This window comes from Oncorhynchus kisutch, linkage group LG4, assembly GCF_002021735.2.
Source record: "Oncorhynchus kisutch isolate 150728-3 linkage group LG4, Okis_V2, whole genome shotgun sequence".
NCBI lineage: Eukaryota > Metazoa > Chordata > Actinopteri > Salmoniformes > Salmonidae > Oncorhynchus > Oncorhynchus kisutch.
The window spans coordinates 36,562,170-36,584,562 of NC_034177.2; the positions used below are offsets into that span (position 1 = coordinate 36,562,170).

Below are 22,393 nucleotides of genomic sequence, written 5' to 3' on the forward strand. Positions count from 1 at the left end.
GTTCCTGCTCCAATATTCACTGGTCTTCGAGTTGCAGGCATCATCATTTCCACCGAGCATTCCAAAGTGGCATATGTCATCTCCTTGCTCTCATGACGGCTCTGTCCTGGGCCAAGGCCATCTGGGAGCAGCAATCAGACATGTGTTTCAATTGGCAAAGCTTTACCAAGGAGATGAGGATTTTCCACAGTCAGTTGCTAAAATGGTGAACAGCACATTTGCATCTGGGTGAGAATCTATTCTGTGACACAATCATACAGTCTTGTGACATAACGAAATAAGAAATGGGAACTACAGTATTGGGGCAGCCGAGTGGGAATTACCGTGTCTCTACCTCGTCTCTTTCTCAGTTGTGCACCGGGGCCTCCCACTCCTCTTTCTATTCTGGTTAGAGCCAGTTTGCCCTGTTCTGTGAAGGGAGTAGTACACCGCATTGTACGAGATCTTCAGTTTCTTGGCATTTTCTCGCATGGAATAGCCTTCATTTCTCAGAACAAGAATAGACTGATGAGTTCCATTTTGAGCCTGTAATCAATCTCATAAATGCTGATAATCCAGATACTCAACTACTCTAAAGAAGGCCAGTTTAATTTCTTCTTTAATCAAGAAAACAGTTTTCAGCTGTGCTAACATAATTGCAAGAGGGTTTTCTAATGATCAATTAGCCTTTTAAAATTATAATCTTGGATTAGCTAACACAACGTACCATTGGAACACAGGAGTGATGGTTGCTGAAAATGGCCCTCTGTACGGCTATGTAGATGTTTCATAGAAAATCTGCCGTTTCCAGCAACAATAGTCATTTACAACATTAACAATGTCTACACTGTATTTCTGATCCATTTGATGTTATTTTAATGTGTTTTTATTTAAAAAACAAGGATATTTTCTAAGCTTTTTTTACATTTACATTTGAGTCATTTAGCACATGCTCTTATACATTTTCTTGAATCAGCAAAGTCAGTGCTAGCAGAAAAAACGACTGTCAGAGTTATTTCACAGTGCAGTTGTGATTTCACCTCCAGAAAAGGGCCTTCAGAGCTCTAGGAATAGTACATATATTCATCTTCTGAGGAAGTTTGTAAAGATAGTCAGAATAAAATGGATAGAAATATTAGATCAAAACGTCTATAGACTGCAAAAGCATGAACATCATGAGCACGCACACACACTCACATAGGAAATCTCACCCCAGATATCCTATCCTATGGTGCTTGCTGATACATGATTACCATAGCGACAGAGACAAACATCAGTTGCGAAAGATGTGGTTCAAGCGATCATTGTGTTTTGTCTTTTGTCTCCAGGGTGTTGGGCACTGGCAGAATAGCAGGCCAAGAGGATAAGTGTATAGGGACAAGAGGGACGTCAAGAGCGAGGTCCGTTGGACTGAGCCGCTCGCTTCAATGCCTGTCTTCATCTATCTCTGTCTGAACCTCTCCCTCTCTCCCTCCATCTATCACTCTTCTCATGGGGTTGGCTATACACAGCTTTGATCATCAATGGACATTGAGTTATTCAGTTTAAAGTTTGTTCTCCCTCCACATACTGTAACATCAATATTCTTAGAGTGTCAGGCCTTATTGTCTACAGACTGTAAAAGCATGAACATCATGTGCACACACACACACACACACAGGATATCTCACCCCAGATATTCTATCTCCATGGTACTTGTTGATATAGGATTACCAATGGCAACAGGCACAAACATCAGTTGCGAAAGGTGTGGTGCGAGCGAGAATTGTGTTGTGTCTCCAGACTGTTGGGCACTGGCAGAGAAACAGGTCACGACGATCAGTGTATTGGGATAAGAAGGACCATGAAAGCAATGGGTCCCCCTAGTGCTGAGCCACCCACTTCAATACCTGTCTACATCTATCTCTGTCCAAACCTGTCGCTCTCCATCTCTCTCTCTTCTCATGGGTTTGGTGCTACAATTCGTCTACCGCCCTGACACATCCAGAGATGACACAATCTCTATTGCACTGCACACTTCCCCCACCCACCTGGACAAAAGGAATGCATATGTGAGAATGCTCTTCATCGACTACAGCTTGGCCTTCAATACCACAGTGCCCTCTAAGCTCACCACAAAGCTCACAGCCCTGGGACTGAACTGCTCCTTATGCAACTGGGTCCTGGACTTCCTGACGGGCCCCCTCCCAAGTGGTGAAGATAAGCAACATTAACTCCTAGACACCCTATTCTCAACACAGGGGCACCACAAGGGTGCATCCTCAGTCCCCTCCTGTACTCCCAGTATACCCACGACTGTTTGGCCTCACACAGTTCCAACTCTATCATCAAGTTTGCTGATGACAGTAGTAGGCCTAAATGGCAACAATGATGTGATGGCCTTACAGGGAGGAGGTAGGCACTCTGATGGCGTGGTGTCAGGTAAAAAACCTGAACGTCAGCAAAACAAAGGAGCTGATTGTGATCTTCAAGAGGAACCAGGTCGGGCATTCCATCCTTATCAACTGGGCCGCTGAGGAGAAGGTCAACAAGTTTATTGGCTTGCACATCTCTGAGGAGCTGAAATTGTGAAATCACACAGACACCATGGTGAAGAAGGCATGACAGTGACTCTTCAAACTCAGGATGCTGAAGAAATGTGGTCTGTCCCCGAGGGCCCTCACAGTGTTCTACAGGAGCACCATCGAGAGCATACTGTCGGGCTGCATCACACCCTGGTACGGCTACACCACCGCCGCGGACCGCAAGGCTCTAAAGAGGGTGGTACGCTCAGCCGAACACACCATTGGGTGCACACTGCCTTCCCTCCAAGACACCTACAACACCAGTTGTTGCAGGCCAAGAAGATCATCAGTGCTAGCATAATTGCAAAAGGGTTTTCTAATCATCAATTAGCCTTTTAAAATTATAAACTTGGATTATCTTACAACGTGCCATTGGAACACAGGAGTGATGGTTGCTGATAACTATGTAGATATTCCATAAAAAATGTGCAGTTTCCAGCTACAATATTCATTTACAACATTAACAATGTCTACACTGTATTTCTGATCAATTTGATGTTATTTTAATGGACAAAAAATGTGATTTTCTTTCAAAAACAAGGAAATGTCTAAATGACCCCAAACTTTTGGAATGGTATTGTATATATATTTTATAGCAGGCTATCATCATAATTTTGTCTGACATGCCCAAAATGCAGACCTGTTGATAGAATTTGACCCTTCGCAACAAGCAGAGTTTGACAAGTGACTACATTTTGCATTGAATTGTGGCTCATACTGTATCTACCCCAGAATTGATCAAAGTACTTCACTCGTTCCCTCGAGCTAAATCGAGGGCCGAGGGGGCAACGTTTGTGAATTGGACCTCCACTTAAGATGACAATCAAACTGCATCCGGTTTCGACAGGGATTTCCTGGGGAAAGTGGCTAGCGCGAGGGCTGAGTTTGTAGAAATAACTGCAGCCTTGGCCACTTTGATAGTTGGTTTTGAAATGTAGGCCTGAATCTGTCAGACAGGACAGACGGAAGCAACTGCTGCTGCACCTGTGGCGGTTTCTAACTCTCCACTTCCTACCAGCTCATCGTCTTCCTCCCCTCGGGAGCCTCCCGTTATGAGGAGCATCCTGGGAGGTGTCGTGGGTTCCTGCTCCAATATTAGCTGGTCTTCGAGTTGCAGGCATCATAATTTCCACCGAGCATTCCAAAGTGGCATATGTCATCTCCTTGCTCTCATGACGGCTCTGGCCTGGGCCAAGGCCATCTGGGAGCAGCAATCAGACATGTGTTTCAATTGGCAAAGCTTTACCAAGGAGATGAGGATTGGTTTTGATCACTCCATAAGTGGCTGCTCAAAGACTCATTGTGCTTCTGCAGGGCAGCCGGAGTGTAGCTCATTACGCCATTGACATTCGGACACTCGCCGCTGAGAGCAGTTGAAACAGAGGCACTTCACTCAGTCTTTCTGAACGTACTCAGCGAGGTTCTCAATGATGAACTGGCTTCCCGGGACAACCCTGATAGTCTGGAGGAGCTTATCGTTCTGGCCATCCGGATTGACAAGCGGACAGAGGGGTCCCGAGTTGGTTCCAGTGTTTTGGGCCCCGCTGAGGGAGTCGATTCTTGTCCTGTACACCATCAGGGTTCTCAGTTCAACTATGGTTCTCCTTCATATCCTTCAGAGGAGCTGATGCAATTGGGAGGCACCAGACTTTCCTCTCTGGAGAATGAGATACAGTTTCCTGTTGCCGATACGGTACACACCTTGCTTCCGGCCAACCTGCGGTGGGACAATGGACAGTTGGACATTCCTGCTTTCATAGACTCTGGGGCTAATGGCCGTTTTCTGGATCGCACATTAGCTCGCCAACAGAGGCTGCCACTCACTTAGCTGGACACTCTGTTGTCGGTCACTGCGCTGGATGGTCAACACCTAGGATCTGGGAAGGTGAAGAAACTCACCATGCCTATTCAGCTATGAGTTCTGGATGACCATGTGGAGCTTATCCAGTTATATCTGGTGGACTCTCCTGAGCTTCCCCTGGTTCTTGGACATTTGTAAAAGCAACACAGCTCATCACCCTGAACACACCATCCCCACTGTCAAACATGGTGGTGGCAGCATCATGGTTTGGGCCTGCTTTTCTTCAGCAGGGACAGGGAAGATGGTTAAAATTGATGGGAAGATGGATGGAGCCAAATACAGGACCATTCTGGAAGAAAACCTGATGGACTCAAAAGACCTGAGACTGGGATGGAGATTTGTCTTCCAACAAGACAATGATCCAAAACATAAAGCAAAATCTACAATGGAATGGTTCAAAAATAAACATATCCAGGTGTTAGAATGGCCAAGTCAAAGTCCAGACCTGAATCCAATCGAGAATCTGTGGAAAGAACTGAAAACTGCTGTTCACAAATGCTCTCCATCCAACCTCACTGAGCTCGAGCTGTTTTGCAAGGAGGAATGGGAAAAAATGTCAGTCTCTCGATGTGGAAAACTGATAGAGACATACCCCAAGCGACTTACAGCTGTAATCGCAGCAAAGGTGGCGCTACAAAGTATTAACTTAAGGGGGCTGAATAATTTTGCACGCCCAATTTTTCAGTTTTTGATTTGTTAAAAAAGTTTGAAATATCCAATAAATGTCGTTCCACTTCATGATTGTGTCCCACTTGTTGTTGATTCTTCACAAAAAAATACAGTTTTATATCTTTATGTTTGAAGCCTGAAATGTGGCAAAAGGTCGCAAAGTTCAAGGGGGCGAATACTTTCGCAAGGCACTGTACATCGTATCTCAGGGCTGTGTACTGATGGACTCCCAAAAGGTAGGAGAGGTGGTCAACTGGCCGCGACCCAGCACGGTCAAGCAAGTTCAGCATTTTTTGGGTTTCACTCATTTCTACCGGAGATTTGTGAGAGACTTTAGTGCTGTGGCGGCACCATTGACAAGGCTCACCAAGGACTGGGCTGGGCATGTATGCTGGACCCCTGCTGCTGAGAAGGTGTTCCAGGACCTGAAACGTTGTTTCTTTTCTGCACCCACTCTCGTTCATGCGGATCCTTCTCTTCCCTTTGTGGTAGAGGTGGATGCCTGTGACTTTGGCGTGGGGGCGGTTCTGTCTCAGCACTCGGCGAAAGACCAAAAGCTTCATCCCTGTGCCTTCTTCTCCAGGCGTCTCACTCCAGTGGAGAGGAACTATGATGTCGGCAATTGGGAGCTTTTTGTGGTTAAACTGGCTTTGGAGGTGTGGCGTCACTGGTTGGAGGGCTCGGACAATCCCTTTACGGTTTAGACTGACCATAAGAACTTGGACTACATCCAGGAGGATAAACGCCTCAACCCCCGACAGGCTCATTGGGCTCTCTTCTTCCCTCGGTTCAGATTCACGTTGTCTTACCATCAGGGCTCTAAGAACGTGAAGCCAGATGCCCTTTCCCGCCAGTTCCCCAGCTGAAGTGAGGATCAGCCGCTTGAATCCATCATCCCCATGTCGCTCATCCTTGCGCGGGTTTCCTGGGGTATAGAGACTGTTGTGAGGAAGGCACAAGGTAGGGAGGCGATTCCAGACACCCGTCCAACTAACATACTTTTTGTTCCTCTTGAGGCACCGTCCAAGGTACTTCAGTGGGCTCACTCATCGAGTCTCACTCTCATCCGGGAGGGTAGCGAACACTAGAGTATTTGAGGAGGATGCTTTGGTGGCCCTCGGCGGAGGCGGACGCTCGGAACTTTGTGGCTGCCTGTCAGACGTGGGCCCGGAACAAGACTCCTCATCAGCAACCTCTGGGGCTTCTTAATCCGCTGCCAACACCTTCTTGACCCTGGTCCCATCTCTCTATGGATTTCATCACAGGCCTTCCATCCCGAGGGACATACTGTCATCCTGGTCATTGTGGACCACTTTTCCAAGACGCACATTTCATTTAGCTGCCTAAGCTTCCATCTGCCCGTGAGACTGCTCAGCTAGTTATTCAGCATGTTTTCTGCCTTCACAGACTTCCTCGGGACATTGTCTCTGACCGTGGCCCCGAGTTTGCCTCCAGATTTTGGAGGGCATTCTGTACTCTTCTGGGGTCATCAGCCAGTCTGTCCTCGGGTTATCACCCTCAGTCCAACGGTCAAACTGAGCAGGTGAACCAGGCTCAGGAGACCGCCTCACAGTGCTGTGTGTCTGCCAACCCCATTACTTGCAGTCAGTTTGCACACTACTTGCAGTCAGTTTGCACACAACACTCTCCAGTGTTCTTCCACTGGCCTTTCACCATTCCAGGTGTTGTACAGTTACCAGCCCCCCCCCCCCCCCCCCCCTGTTGCCAGATCAGGAGATTGAAGTGACAGTTCCTTCCACTCATTGCCTCATCTCTCATTGCCACCGGATCTGGGAGAGGGCTTGGTCAGGGCTCCTGAGGTCCTCAGCTTGGGTTCAACAACAGGCCAACCGTCCTCGCCGCCCGAGTCCCCTCCCGCGTCCAGGCCAGATGGTCTGGAGGTTTTGGTAGGGATCTGCCGCTACGTGTGGAATCTAGGAAGTTGGCTCCCCAGTGCGTTGGGCCATTCAAGGTTCTACGGCGCATCAATCCAGTGGCCTATCATCTTCATCTTCCCCGGTCCATGAGGGTTCATCCCACCTCCACATCCTGTTACAGGTCAGGTTTTCTCCCTTGAGTGTACTACCTGAAGTTGCCCCTGGGTTACTTCTAGTATCCAGGTGACCCTGATTGGGCTTATTGGGATCACATGCTGGATGACTATTTAGGATCCTCTGTGGACAGGGCCAGTTGCTGAAGTCTCATGTTTTGTTCAGTGTTCTCGTGTGCCCTTGCTTTGTTGTTTTGGCCTGGGTCCGAGTTCGTACTAGCACTAATGTCACAGAATTTGTCCATGAACTCAAGATAACACAGAAAAATAAAACATCAGCTGAGTTGATGTTGTTAATTTACTGACAAATTACTGTACCATATTTTTATTTTTTTACTACAGGCCTGATGGAAACTGTACATTTCTGGTAAACTTTACATAATACGCTAGATAAGGTGGGATCTTTTTGTGTCTGTCAAATTAATTGTGCGAGAAATGCTAGTGGAAACACCTTTATAAACAAATGTTGATATAATAGCCATCATATAGAAGTAAACTTATTTAAGTAAACGTATTATTAACACGTTTATTTGTTTTGTGTACCTCCCACTATGAAAGCATGCAGTTTATTAGGAGAAAGTATTGATGAAAATGCATGGTGATGAGCTTGATGCTTATGTCACGTCTACTCCCGCTCCCCCTCTCTGGTGCTAATTGTCGCCAGTTTACTCATTATTACGTACACCTGCCACCATCGTAACGTGCACCTGTGCCTCATGAGACTCACCTGGACTCCATCACCTTCCTTATTACCTCCCCTATATCTGTCACTCCCTTTGGTTCTTTCCCCAGGTGTTATTGATTCTGTTTCTGTGTTTTATGTCAGTACGCTACTTGTGTTTCGTTCCATGTTTAATTTATTATTAAATTCACTCCCTGTATTTGCTTCTCGACTCCTAGCGTACCCGTTACAGAATAACAGCTGGCTCGTCAGGCTTCCATGCCTCAGCTTGTTCAATAGGTTCTCAAGCCTGGGTTGGCTCGTCAGGCTTCCATTGCCGAAGCTACTGGGGATGCCTCAACTAGCTCGACAGGCTTCCATGCCTCAGCTCGCTAAACAGGTTCTCAAGCCTCGGTTGGCTCATCAGGCTCCCAGGCCTCAGCCGGCTTGTCAGGCTCCCACACCTCATCTGGTTCAACAGGTTCCCATGCCTCACCTGGTTCAACAGGTTCCCCCGCATCAGCTGGCTCAACAGGTTCCCTCGCCTCAGCTGGCTCGACAGGTTCCCGCGCCTCAGCTGTGGCTGGATCCACGTGTCGGGGAGGGAGTACTGTCATGTCTACTCCTGCCCTCCCTCTCTGGTGCCAGTTTACTCATTATTATGCACACCTGACACCATCGTTACGTGCACCTGTGCCTCATGAGACTCACCTGGGCTCACCTTTCTGATTACCTCCCCTATATCTGTCACTCTTTGGTTCTTTTTCCAGGTGTTGTTGATTCTGTTCCTGTGTTATATGTACCCTACTCGCGTTTCTTGTTTTCTTCCTTGTTTAATTTATTATTAAATTCACTCCCTGTACTTACTTCTCGACTCCTATCGTACCCGTTACAGCTTAGCTGCCTTTTCACAAATGAAAATAATATTGCTCTTTTGACCATAATAATCTCATCATGTAGTTAGCCTACCCAAACTGTATCTGCGAGCTGTTGGCTAGAGCACCCCTGCCAAGAGCGGCAGGGTAGCCTAGTGGTTAGAGCGTTGGACTAGTAACCGGAAGGTTGCAAATTCAAACCCCCGAGCTGACAAGGTACAAATCTGTCGTTCTGCCCCTGAACAGGCAGTTAACCCACTGTTCCTAGGCCGTCATTGAAAATAAGAATTTGTTCTTAACTGACTTGCCTAGTTAAATAAAGGTAAAATAAAATAGAACGGAGTGGGCAATTTCAAAATATATAAAGCAAAATATTTGTGACAAAATGATCAGAAGAGTTAAAAATGCGATGGAAACCAATTTTACTTGTATGTTTTATTCAGTAAATGGGAATATAACAGCAAAAGTTATTTTTATGGAAACATGCTGGCAAGATTTGCATATAGTTTTTAAGTGGATAAAAAAATATTTGCCTGAAAATCTATCGTAAATTGGATGGAAACCTAGCTGTCTGCATTATTTTACAGCTGTCTGTTTTGATGTCTCAATGATTTGACTTGTGTATCTGACAGTTCAGCCTGGTCTCATAGACTACACGCAACATAGTAAACATAAATGCGGTACACTCAAATTACAAAAAGTTTTTACTTAGTTACAGGAAATCAGTCAATTGAAATAAATAAATTTGGCCCTAATCTATGGATTTCACATGACCGGGAATATGGATATGCATCTGTTGGTCAAAGATATGTATGGATCATGCAGTGCTGCCTCATGCAGCGCAACAGATCTCCTTCACATAGAGTTGATCAGGCTGTTGATTGTGGCCTGTGGAATGTTCTCCCACTCCTTTTCAATGGCTGTGCGAAGTTGCTGGATATTGGCGGGAACTGAAACACGCTGTCATACACGTTGATTGAGAGCATCCCAAACATGCTCAATGGGTGAGGTGTCTGGTGAGCATGCAAGCCATGGAAGAACTGGGATGTTTTCAGCTTCCAGGAATTGTGTACAGATCCTTGCGACATGGGGCCGTCTATTATTATGTTGAAACATGAGGTGATGGCGGTGGATGAATGGCACAACAATGGGCCTCAGGATCTCATCATGCTATCTCTGTGCATTCAAATTACCATCGATAAAATACTATTGGTACACTGTCCGTAGCTTATACCTGCCCATACCATAACCCCACCGCCACCTTGGGGCACTCTTTTCACAACATTGACATCAGCCAACCACTTGCCCACACGACGCCATACATGCTGTCTGCCATCTGCCCGTTACAGTTGAAACCGGGATTCATCCGTGAAGAGCAAGGTGACCATTTGCCCAATGAAGTCGGTTACGTCGTCGAACTGCAGTCAGGTCAAGTCAAGGGCGACGAGTATGCAGTTGAGTATCCCTGAGACGGTTTCTGACAGCTTGTGCAAACCCACAGTTTTATCAGCTGTCTGAGTGGATGGTCTCAGACAATTCCGCAGGTGAAGAAGCCAGATGTAGAGGTCCTGGGCTGGCATGGTTACACATGGTCTGCGGTTGTGAGGCTGGTTGGAAGTACTGTCAAATTCTCCAAAACGACATTGGAGGTAATGGTGATGGTAGGGAATTCAATTCTCTGGCAACAGCTCTTGTGGACATTCCTGCAGTCAGGGTGCCTCCTTCAAAACATCTGTGGCATTGTGAGTGGTCTTTTATTGTCCCCAGAACAAGGTGCGCCTGTGTAATGATCATGCTGTTTAATCAGCTTCTTGATATGCCACACCTGTCAATTGGATGGATTATGTTGGCAAAGGAAAAATGCTCACTAACAGGGATGTAAACAAAATTGTGCACAACATTTGAGAGAAATAAGCATTTTGTGTGTATGGAAAATGTCTAGGATCTTTTAATTCAGCTCATCAAACATGGGAACAACATTTACATGTTGCGTTTATATTTTGTTCAGTATATTATTATATCTTACATTTAGTATGGTTACATGAGACAGATGGTTAATTAAGGCAAAAACTAAAGTAGGGTGGTTGGTTGGGGTGGATGGATGGGTGAGCGTATAATAGTTGACTTAGATCTTCTACCTGTCTGACTGCAGTTTGCTTTGCCACCCACAGCACAGAGTTGTGGAGAGTCAATGCACTCACAGCAATTCCCTTATTAACCCCATACGTTAACTGATGACGTGTAACATTTCGAAAGTAAACAAATGTTTAGGGCATCAGTTTAACTGCCTGGCCCAGCCCTTTGGTGTACACTAGAGGCCTAGCAGAGGCAGGAAGTTGAACAGGAAGTTACTTTACCATTAGTGACGGTTGGGCACAGAGACACATGCACACACACCAAACACACACACACTCACAACCACAAACCCCTCCCCAACCACACAAACATACCCACACACCCCACAATGTGTCTAAACTTGAGAAAAACATCACAGACCTGGCATCACAGACCTGCCCAGGGTGGATCAAAGTGAACACAGCGTTTGGACGACTGAAAAGAGAGGGAACCCATGATTCAGAGGTGTTACCATTAGCATGCCGGGAGTGTGGCCATGTGCTGCTTTGTCACTCCAAGATCCTGCTATTCCAAGGCAGTGACTCTAGAAAAGCTCTATTGTCAGTTAATGGAGTTGAAAGGGCCAGAGACCACAGAGGGTCTGGATATACAGAGGCTGCTAGCTAGGAGAAAAGGGAGCTTTTAGCGCATGCCAGAACCTCCAGGTGGTTTGACTGGAAGAGAAAGGCTCCTCTCTCTCCTATAGCTATACACAGCATATTACACCACACACTCTAGTAAACACTGTACACTGGCAACCACCACCACACACATTAGTCAATTTGCAGTTTGTGCTCTCCTAGCTGTCTTATCAGACTTGAAAGCCAAACAGCTCTTTCCCACCTGTCTGAATTTCTCTGATGCATCTCTCTCTCTCAAATATCAACTATGTCAGTACTGTATATATACAATTTAATAAGGACATACCAAATAAATGCAAAGATATTCCCATATATAGTAGGTACAGTTTAAACCATTCTCACACCTATCTTTTTAAATGGATCAGATTATTCAAACTCCTGATGGTAAAGTTTAAACACTGACTAATGCTCAGGCACTATTTTAAAAGAAAGAAAAATATTTACAATAAAAAAGCTTATTCAGATTCAGAAGGGTTCTATGCAGATCCCTCCTTGCCTTCCAAAGAATCATTCTGGCCTCCCAAAGAATATCAAAGAACCCTTTCTCACAAACAAAAAAAAACGGTTCTTACGATGAAAAAGGTTCTAGGTATAACCCTTTGCCTTACAAAGAACCCTCATCTTCCAAAAAGGGTTCTACAAATGAAAATTGTTCCTTCCGCAAAGAATCCTGTTGGAACCCTTTTTCTAAGAGTGTACATTTCTCACAGACTCTGGCAATATCAGTGTGACATTGATCTTGTGTACCATGTTCTTTCTGTTAATCTCTCTCTCAGTAGAAGACGGTGCTGTCAGCATGTATGTTGTGGCTAGCCCTCACTCTGCTGGTCACAAGATCCACAGAGCCAATAGACCAGTGGTACAGGAGAAACATGAGATCCCTTCACACAAAACTCACCAAAGCAAAGTCACCTGAAGGACTCTCTTTTTTCTCTTCCCCCTCCTCAACCTTTCTCTGACTCCCTCTGACTCCCTTATTCCACCTTTCTTCTTCGCTTACTTTTTTGAAGGCTTGGCATGAAGAGGTTCTGCTTCTCAAATCTCAGTGACCCGTTCATTTTCACCATTATGTCTTTCAAAGACTTTCAGCTCCCACCTCTTACATCCAAATTGAGAAAACATTTGAGTTATTACATGATTACCGACTTGCAGTAAAAGCTCACAGAAATGCCATAGAAAAATACACTTAGCTACAGCTGATGTATTGGTCCCAATTACAAAATGTAGTCTGGTTGGTGATTTCGGGGGGTGGGGTTAGAGATGGCTGGGCTTGCCTCATGCATTAAGGATCTGTATACATTACAGAGAGAGGCCTTTGGAGCAGCTTTGCCTGGGCTACAAAGACTTCAGTGTATATGATCAGGGAAGATAAGGTAGGGCCGGGGATACAGCCTTGCTACCGGCGAGCCTGAGACTCACAGAGAGGCTTTACAGCGTAATTAATAGGTTTAACAACGCTCTGGGAGATACAGTAGGGCTGAAATACAGTTTAAATGCAGAGCAGCTTCTGACTGAGAGAATGGGCCACCAAAAGCACTGGAGAGGGGGATGAGGCTGAAACTCAATGAAAGAGGAAGAGATTGCTCAATTTCGTGATGGCCAGGCTGTGACACCTACGGGTGGTTGGTTGGTAGAGAAAGCTAGAGGAGGGTAGTACAAGGGTCAAGCACGTGTCCATGCAGATCAGATGGCAGGTGACAGTACTCCCAGCTTGCATGAGCAGAAGCCCTCTTTGTGAGGCCCTAGTCCTGCTCCACAGGGGCCTCTCACCGACCCTCAACTTGAAATGTGATACCCACAGGTACGGGAGGGGTAGTTACGCTAGGGGAGCAAATACATGTACACAGACTGGGGGCCGGCTGGCCTCGATGGTGTGTGTGTCCAGCCTGGACAGACACAGACTGATCTGGCCCTGTGCATACCTTTAGCCAGGATCTGATCAATCAGGCCTTGTCTAACATGCTCTGAGGAGCGGAGTAAAGCTGGCCATTAGCCAAGTCACCCTGAGCAGACAACCTAGCCATCATAATATTTCTATAACATGGACATGCATGGATGTTGCATGAATGTTTTTATGTGTGTGTTTGCGAGTGAAGTGGATCCAATAGGAGGCTTCATTAACCAGAATGGGTAGGAGAGCAAAACATTTTCTGAAGGTCAAATTTCAAGGTACCTTCTATTGCCTTGGACATTACAGAAACACATGTGGACTGGATCCACAGTAATGCGAGAGCCATTGTCAAAAGATTCCATTAATAGGATCTTGGTTTACATGGATGTTTGGATGAAACACATGTCCATGAGTCTTGCTGTTAATGATGTGTTTTAGGAGGAAAGACTGCAGCACATTTAGGGTTCAAAGACAAGGCCAGGGTAGGACGAGCTGTAACAACCCCTGGATTGCATTTGCCAGACACCCAATTACTGTTAACACACATGCGTGTGCGCGCACACGCACACACGCACATAGACACACATGTACACACAGCTATCAGCTCCTTACAACACTGCATGCCCTAAGCTTAAACCATTGGGCAAACAAATATACAGTAGAAACACATGGGGGAAATGTGAACACACACCCCTCTGTTTCTAAACCTTTAAACACACACACACACAAGAGACCTTATACCTCCTCTCTTGTTTTCCTTTAAACCGTTCATATTTATAGCTGTATGTTGGCTGTGATTTGGCACAGAGCCAGAGAGGAGGCACAGTGATACCCGTCCCGTCCCCTCCCCCACCCAGCCAAGTCAAAGAGAGGGAGACTAAGCCAGACCTGTTTGATTCAGCACCAACTTACCCTCCTCAAAAAGATGCCCCTTTGACATACATCCAATCAAGATCCCTCACTGAAAGCATGAGGGAGCGAAAGCCAAAGAAAATTAAAGAGAGAGGCAGAGGATTTGATGAGTTTCCTCCTTTGTGTTAGAAAATTAGCATTAAAGCACGTCAACATATCCCTAAGCTGTGGTCAGACAATGAGTAGAGCTCTTTCGTACCCTCACATTGATTGAAGAGCAGATAGATGCTTTCTGAAGGCTACAGTGGCAAAACAATACCAAAATAACTGCCTGAATGCATGAGAAAAGAGCAGCTGCCCGAAATGGGCTCATCGTTTTCTTCCCTAACACACTCTCCGGTAAGTGTGTGTCTGAGTGTGCGTGTGTGAGAGAGCACGAGCGACTGTCTCCTTTGTGTCTGTGCTGTCATGAGTCTCAGACTGCCAGAGGTAAGCTTGTGTAGCCTAGCGCACGTTCCTTTACCAGCGTCTACACATCCATTTGGCACTGCCTCAGCCTATCGTTCTCACTCCTTACACACAAATATACACAATATACATGCTCATCAACTGTGTCGCCATAAAATCCACCAACAAAGGAGAGTGTTTCCAGGCTGAAACCAGAGAAAAAAAGCCCCAGACAAAGAGGCATCCGCTGAGCAGAGAGAGGTGCAGTGCCCTCACCTTGAGCCGGTTCCGACCTGGAGGAGGCCAGTAATCCTAAGGTGACCCCCAAGAGCAAAGTCCACATCCTGGGCTTAGCGTCTGGCGATGGCTGGGTGAGTGACTGGAGGAGGAGGCGGAGGTGTGTATGGTCTCTCCAGTGGTCCTGTCTTCTCTGTGCCAGGAGTGAGGGGTGGTGTGTGTGTGTGTGTGTGAGAGAGAGAGAGAGAGAGAGAGCGATAAAAAGAGAGAGAGGTTGTTGTGGGTGTCTGGTAGCTATTGGAGCTGAGACAGACTTTGGCCAACTTTTTTTATATTCTGTGTGAGAGAGAGGGTTTCAGAGCTTAGTGACACACAGGCAGAAAGGGGAAGAGGGTGGTGCCGGTGTGTACACACCCTTGTACTTCTCCCTCTCTTGCTCCCCCCCTCCTTCCCTACCTTGTGCAGCCTCTCTCTCTTTCTCTCTCACAATCTCTCTTTTCTCCTTCCTGTCACGGTTATTTTTTATTTTTTTATTAGCTTGGAAGGTGCCCCTCTCTTGTGTTTTGCTGACTATCCCCTCTCCTTCTCTCCCTCTTCTACCATTCTTAAATTCTGTCTCTGACAGCAACAGTTTCTGAGTGCATCTAGTCTTTTGTACATTCCTTGCTCTGCTTTCATTTAATCAAATTTTTCTCCAGTAAACCTCTCTCACTCACTCTCCCCCTCTCTCTCCCCTTCTCTTCCCAATCTCAACAACTGCCACGATACTGTGACACTATGTCATGAAATAAAGCTAACTTTTATTCTTACCATGGGCTTTTTCTCAAGACCTTCCCTATCCTAGCCTCTTTTCCATTGTAACTAATATGTTAAACGATCAGTGACCAATGAGAATTCAAGGTGAGCCTATATGAAACAGAACCATGAACTGACTGGACATACACTGCCTTCAGAAATGAGTCATACCCTGTGATTTATTTCACATTTTGTTGTGTTAGTCTCAATTCAAAATGGATAAAATTTTAAAAAATCTCACCCATCTAAACAATACCCCTTAATGACAAAGTGAAAACATGTTTTTTTGAAAAATGTTCAAATGTATCAATTAAATACAGAAATATCTAATTTAAATAAGTATTCACACCCCTGAGTCAATACTTTGTAAAATCACCTTTGGCAGCGATTACATCTTTGAGTCATCTTGGGTATGTCTGTATCAGCTTAGCACATCTGGATTTGTGGATTTTCTCCAATATTTTCTCAAACTCAAATCTTCCAGTCTTTGCACAGATTTTCAATTTGATTCAAGTCCGGGCTTTGCCTGGGCCACTCAAGGACTTTCACATTGTTGTTCTGAAGCCATTCTTTCATAGCTTTGGCTGTATGCTTGGAGTCATTGTTCTGTTGGTCGTTTGCACTCTGAAGCAGGTTGTCATCAAGGATTTGCCTGTAATTTGGTTCCATTCATTGTTCCTTCTATTCTTACCAGTCTCCCAGTCCTTGCCACTGAAAAGCCTCCCCATAGCATGATCCTACCAACACCATGGTTCACGATAGGGAGGGTGTTAGACAGGTGATGAGCTGTGCCTGGTTTTCTCCAGACATAGGGCTATGCATTCAAGCCAAAGAGTAAAATGCTTCTCTCACAGACCACAGAATATGTTTGCCTTATGCTCTCAGTCTTTCACATGCTTTTTTGCAAACTCCAAACGTGCTGTTACGTGCTTTGTTCCGTCTGGCCACTCTCCCAAAAGATCAGATCGGTGAAGTGCTGTAGAAACTGTTGTCCTTCTGTCACGTTCTCCAATCTCAGCCAATGAACTCTGTAGTTCTGTCAGAGTGATCATTGGGTTCTTGGTCACCTCCCTGACCAAGGTCCTTCTTGCTCGGCTTCTCAGTTTGGTTGGACGGCCAGCTCTAGGCAGAGTCTGGGTTGTTCCATATTTTTGTAATTTCCCAATGATGGAGACCACTGTGCTCTTGGAAACATTCAACACTCTAGAAATAGTTTTATAACCTTCACTATTCTATTTCGGTGATCTTCCTCAATGGTATAGTTTCTGCTCTGACTTTCACTGTCAAATGTGGGACCTTATATAGACAGGTGTGTTTCTTTCTAAGTCAAGTTTTTCCTTGCTCTTCACTAATTATTCTACAATGTACAATAGTAAAAATAAGGAAAAACCCTTGAATGAGTACAAACCTTTTACTGGTACTGTATACAGTATATGGAGACTGTTTAGTGCCAAAAATAAGTGAAATATATATATTTTTTTATCTAAACAATTCCTGATCTTTCTTATATCTCTCAGATATAGAACAGACACTTCAGAACAAACTTCCTTCTGATTTTTTGAGAGACTATCTGTTGTTCCGTGTAGTGAATCAGTTATTCAATGTGTTTGATATGGGCTAATAGCAGTAAGGCCACACGTATTTTTCATCAAGTACTTTTTATATTTTTGGGATACTTCAAGGTGTCTTAAAAATCCAACTCAAATAGCAAAATGATCCTTGGTATGACCTTCTTAAAACAATTCCATATAGCTTAGTCCTGTTAGACTGTTATGGGAAAACTATATCCTCCTGATTCCTGCTTACAAGAAAAACTCAAACAGGAAGTACCAGTGACATGCTCAAAATGGAAGTGGTCAGATGAAGTGGATGCTAAACTACAGGACTGCTTCCTAACACAGACTGGAATATATTCCGGGATTAATCAGATAACATTTAACATTCAGGAGTTTACCACAACAGTGACCAGCTTTATTAATAAATGCATCGACAACTTCGTCTCCACAGTGACCATCCAACATATCTCAACCAGAAAACATGGATTACAGGCAACATTGACGCTTTCAAGGAGCGGGACACGAATCCAGACGCTTAGAAGAAATCCCGCTACAACCTCTGATGAGCCATAAAACAGGCAAAGTGTCAATATAGGACCCTCAATACAGTTCTAAAGCTGCACCATTGAGAGTATATTGACTGGCTGCACCATTGAGAGTATATTGACTGGCTGCACCATTGAGTATATTGACTGGCTGCACCAGTATATTGACTGGTCGCTAGAAAGGGTAGTGTGTACGGCCCAGTACATCACTGGGGCTGAGCTCCCTGCCATCAAGGATCTCTGTACCATGCAGTGTTAGAGGAAGGCCCTAAAAACTGTCAAAAACTCCAGCCATGCAAGTCACAGACTGTTCTCTCTGCTACCGCATGGAAAGAATTACCGAAGCACAAAGTCTGGAACCAACAAGACCCTGAACAATATGAACAATTATAGACATATTTTTGTTAAGATATGAATGTGATTTTAGGAGGGATAAGAGAATCTATACCAACACGAGGAGGAAGCGTGAGAAGCTCACCTCAGACAATCACTGGTACAACTGATTAGCAGTCTTAAGTCAGATATCGAGAAAAGTGAATCTAAGTGAGACTATCCTACAACGCTCATCACCAATGGGAACCGTCAACATGGCTGGTTATCTTCCAGAGTGAACAACAGTAGAGGGCGGGAAAGGGGAGACCCCTTTCAGACAATCAGGCCCGAGATAAACGACGAAGACACATGTAAATACATTCTTGATTTTTTATTCCAAACGGGCGGCGGTTCATGTGCAAAGTATATGGTTAATGGGAGAATAGTTATAGAAAGTGTCCCTTTTTCATTCTCTCTCTCTCTCTACCCCCCCCCCCCTCCATCTATGTGGTAACAAGCCGTCATGTCTTGACAGTAAACTAGAAACCTTGTTTCATGTCGGTGTGTGTGGGTATTCTGTGTTATTATTTAGTTAGCTAGTACATAAATGATTCAACCAATTTGTGTAGAACTGAATAATGCACAAGGCTGATCAAATAAGGAGATTTGCAAATCCAAGAATGTTACAATAATTATTTGATAAGAGGTAATGATTAATAAGATGTTATATGTAAAGGATTTCTCTGTACTTTGCTCCGTTCATTTTCCCTATCCTGACTAGTTTCTCAGTCACTGAAAAATATCCCCACAGCATGATGCTATCACCACCATGCTTCACAGTAGGGATGGAGAAAGGTTTCCTCCAGACATGACGCTTGGCATTCAATCCAAAGAGTTCAACCTTGGTTTCATCAGACCAGAGAATCTTGTTTCTCATGATCCGACAGTCCTTTAGCTTTCTTTTGGAAAACTCCAAGTGGGCCGCCATGTTCCTTTTTCTGAGGAGTGGCTTCCATTTGGCCACTCTACCATAAAGGCCTGATTGGTAGAGTGCTGCAGAGATGGTTTTCCTTCTGGTAGATTCTGGCTTCTCCACAGAGGAAGTCTGGAGCTCTGTCAGAGTAACCATCAGGTTCTTGGTCACCTCACCTGGCCGGGATGCCAGCTCTAGGAAGAGTCTTGGTGGATCCCAACTTCTTCCATTTAATATTGATGGAGGCCACTGTGTTCTTGGGGACCTTCAATGCTGCATAACATTTTGGGTACCCTTCCCCAGATCTGTGCCTCGACACAATCCTGTCTTTGAGCTCTACGGACAATTCCTTCAACCTCAAGGCTTGGTCAACTGTGGGACCTTGAAAAGCCAAGTGTGTGCCTTTCCAAATCATGTCCAATCAATTGAATTTACCACAGGTGGGCTCCAATGAAGTTGTAGAAACATCTCAAGGTTGATCAATGGAAACAGGATGCACCTAAGCTCAATTTCGAGTCTCATAGAAGTGTCCGAATGCTTATGTAAATAGTATTTATGTTTAAAACAAACAAAAAACAACCTGTTTTCACTTTGTCATTGTGTGTAGACTGCTGAGGATTTTTTTTATTAAATCAATTTTACAATAAGGTGTAACAAATTGTGGAAAAAGTCAAGTGGTCTGAATCCTTTCTGAATGCACTGTATCTCCTTCAATTACTTCTTACACCTGCACATCGACTCGGTACTTGTATCTTGTGTGTAAATAGCCAAGTTATCGTTATTCATTGTTTATTTATTCCTCGTGTTATTCTTTTTTTGAATATATTTTTCTCTCTGCATTGTTGGGAAGGGCCCGTAAATAAGCATTTCACTGTGAGCCTGTTGTTTACGAATCATGTGACAAATAACATTTGCTTTGAACACACACACTTTAAACCCCCTATTATCCTTTCAGACCCCTCTTTAAAAGTCACTGATGTCTCTTCTTCTATCCACGGTAACCAACATAATGGTCCACTAGGCATTTTAATACATGACCCTAAACATGATGGAATGTTTTAATTGCTTAATTCATTTAGGAACCACACCTGTGTTGAAGAACCTGTTTAAAATATATTTGAAGTGTTTTGTTTATTTTGGCAGCTACCTTTAGATGCCATCTATGTGAAGATTAGGCAAGCTTTTAATAATGTTATCAACCACACCAGGTCAACAATATGAATGCTGTATTGTAGTTGTCTTGTTTTCTGCTCCTTTACCAAACATGCATAAAGAATGTGGTAATGGCCCCAATTGATTGGCCCTTTCACTGGACACAGCCATTTTAATCGATGTCGAATAGATTTCAGAGCGGTCATTTTGGACAGTAATTTTCCAGATGCTAATTTCAAGTAACCCATGGCACCTTACTTGCTTGGCTACCCAAACTCCTTGCTCTGGCCAAATGCTATGCCACACCCATGGACATCAGTTTCTTCTCTGCAGTAAGTTTCGATCTGAGTATGAGTCTCGAACTGAGTACCTTCCCGACAATTTCTGCAATGAAAATACGTCCGAGACCTTTTGATTGGTCCCAGAAACCGATGGGTTGAGCCAAAGCCAGAACACGTGGGGGAAGCAACATTTTGAAAATAGGTCATTGGCTTTGATACTCTGATTGGTTAGAGATGATCCAATCGCTGATGACTTTGTTTTGTACAACACCCCTCATTTTCACATCACCACGAACAACTTCAATGATTGCATTCTCAGACTGAAGTACGTGGTGACAGTATAAAGCAGCGGAAGTATTCAGTTTGAGTTGTCAGGCAAGCACCTTACAGGATAAACTAAACATGTGTATCTAAAGTAGTCTATGTAAAACACCTTGAATATGTGATTCTACATTAATATGATGTACTGTACATTGTATGCAACAAGCCAATATAATACACACATTTTGTATCTGTGTATATCTACATGAGGCAATAGCGAGAGCTAACGTGAGACATAAAGCACTGTGTCCATTCATTAACCACAGGAGAGATATAGAGAGCATGGTTATAGTTTATCTTTATCACGCCTATGAAAGATGATGGTAAAGATAACCACTGCTGTATAAATCCCACCATCGGCGATGATCTTATCATCTCGGTGACAGCTCTAGAGGTTTGGACTCGTGACTGTGACAGGTGACAGTGTGGGAGTGTTATGAATAGCAAGTTGCCATCTAGGTGTTTGCTGTCTAAAAAGCCACATTTATCTCACACTAAGAGGAAAACAGTCAGGTTTGTGTAACACGTAAAGCAATGATATTGCAATAAAACACTGTGGATATCCGCTCATGTCCTTTTGATTCATTTGCGTGTCCTATCCCATGTATTGTGACTGAAATAATCTGTATCCCAACAACACAGTGAGGCAAACATACAGTAAACTCCCCTAAAGAAGTATTATGATGCATAGCATAGTCTCCACTCTCCTGTGGCTCTCCCTGAGCCATTCATTAAAGGCTGTTAGACCTGTTGCTAGTGCTGACACTGCTGCTAGCTCCTGAAACACAGCCATCTGTAAATGAAGGAAACACCTAGTGTGGAGCTAAACAGTCACGTTCATCATCCCTCCCAACCCAATAGTTTATTAGGAAATACCTAACGCTGTACATAAACACAATGTGAGTTGAATTGCTGGAATTGGTAACCATGTAGAAAACACTGGGAACAACGAAGTCCCCACAGGTCACTGTCAGAGAACCTGTCCACTTCCTATTCCTCAACCTGCCTTAGCCCCGTCAATGGAACGTAGTAATGTACAGGGGTTTATAACCATATATGAGATGAAGACAGCTGGTTTCACAAGAGGCCAGTGAGTCAAGAGGACCAGAGGATCTGTGGATAAGTTTAATAAGACAGAATTAGCTTGAATTGACGTGAGGCATGAATGTGAACTAGGCTGACCCCTCAGGCTGTGGATTGTATTTTACAGCAAAATACTTTTGTAATCTTGTGTAATACACAAGAAGATGATGAGAGAGTGAATCATGTGTGAATAATGATGGGATCAACCTGAGTGAGACAAACTGGGCTGTAGGAACTAGAGGACAAAGCATTAACCACAGTGACTAAAGGCCTTCCTTCCCACACTGTACGTTGGATTCAGTCTTTTGTGATTATTATATGTCACATTGTGTGATGTTACCAAATTAAAATCTTAATATCAACATGGCCAGATTGTATGATTTGCTTCAGTTCTGTCGTCACAGTCTGCGATTGTCTTGTGAGGCTTCGTCAGCCGACGTAGGGTATGTCAACGGCAGCGGTGTATTTGGTCTGTGCATGTTCCAGCACCAGAAGCGTAATCCTCCCTCTATGCTTATGCACAAGTGAAGTGA

The 22,393-nt window shown here is 44.4% G+C and overlaps 1 protein-coding gene across 1 annotated transcript in view; it reads right to left on the reverse strand.

Moving 5' to 3' along the window:
* The window catches only part of LOC109889490 (CD44 antigen-like), a 45,425-nt gene extending 30,225 nt beyond the window's left edge, over positions 1–15,200 (reverse strand). Inside the window, exon 1 of the mRNA XM_020480940.2 lies at positions 14,882–15,200. Coding sequence (XP_020336529.1) covers positions 14,882–14,948 — 67 coding nt within the window. The 5' untranslated portion in view covers positions 14,949–15,200. The remainder of the gene's footprint in view (positions 1–14,881) is intronic.
* Between the last annotated feature and the right edge of the window lie 7,193 nt (positions 15,201–22,393).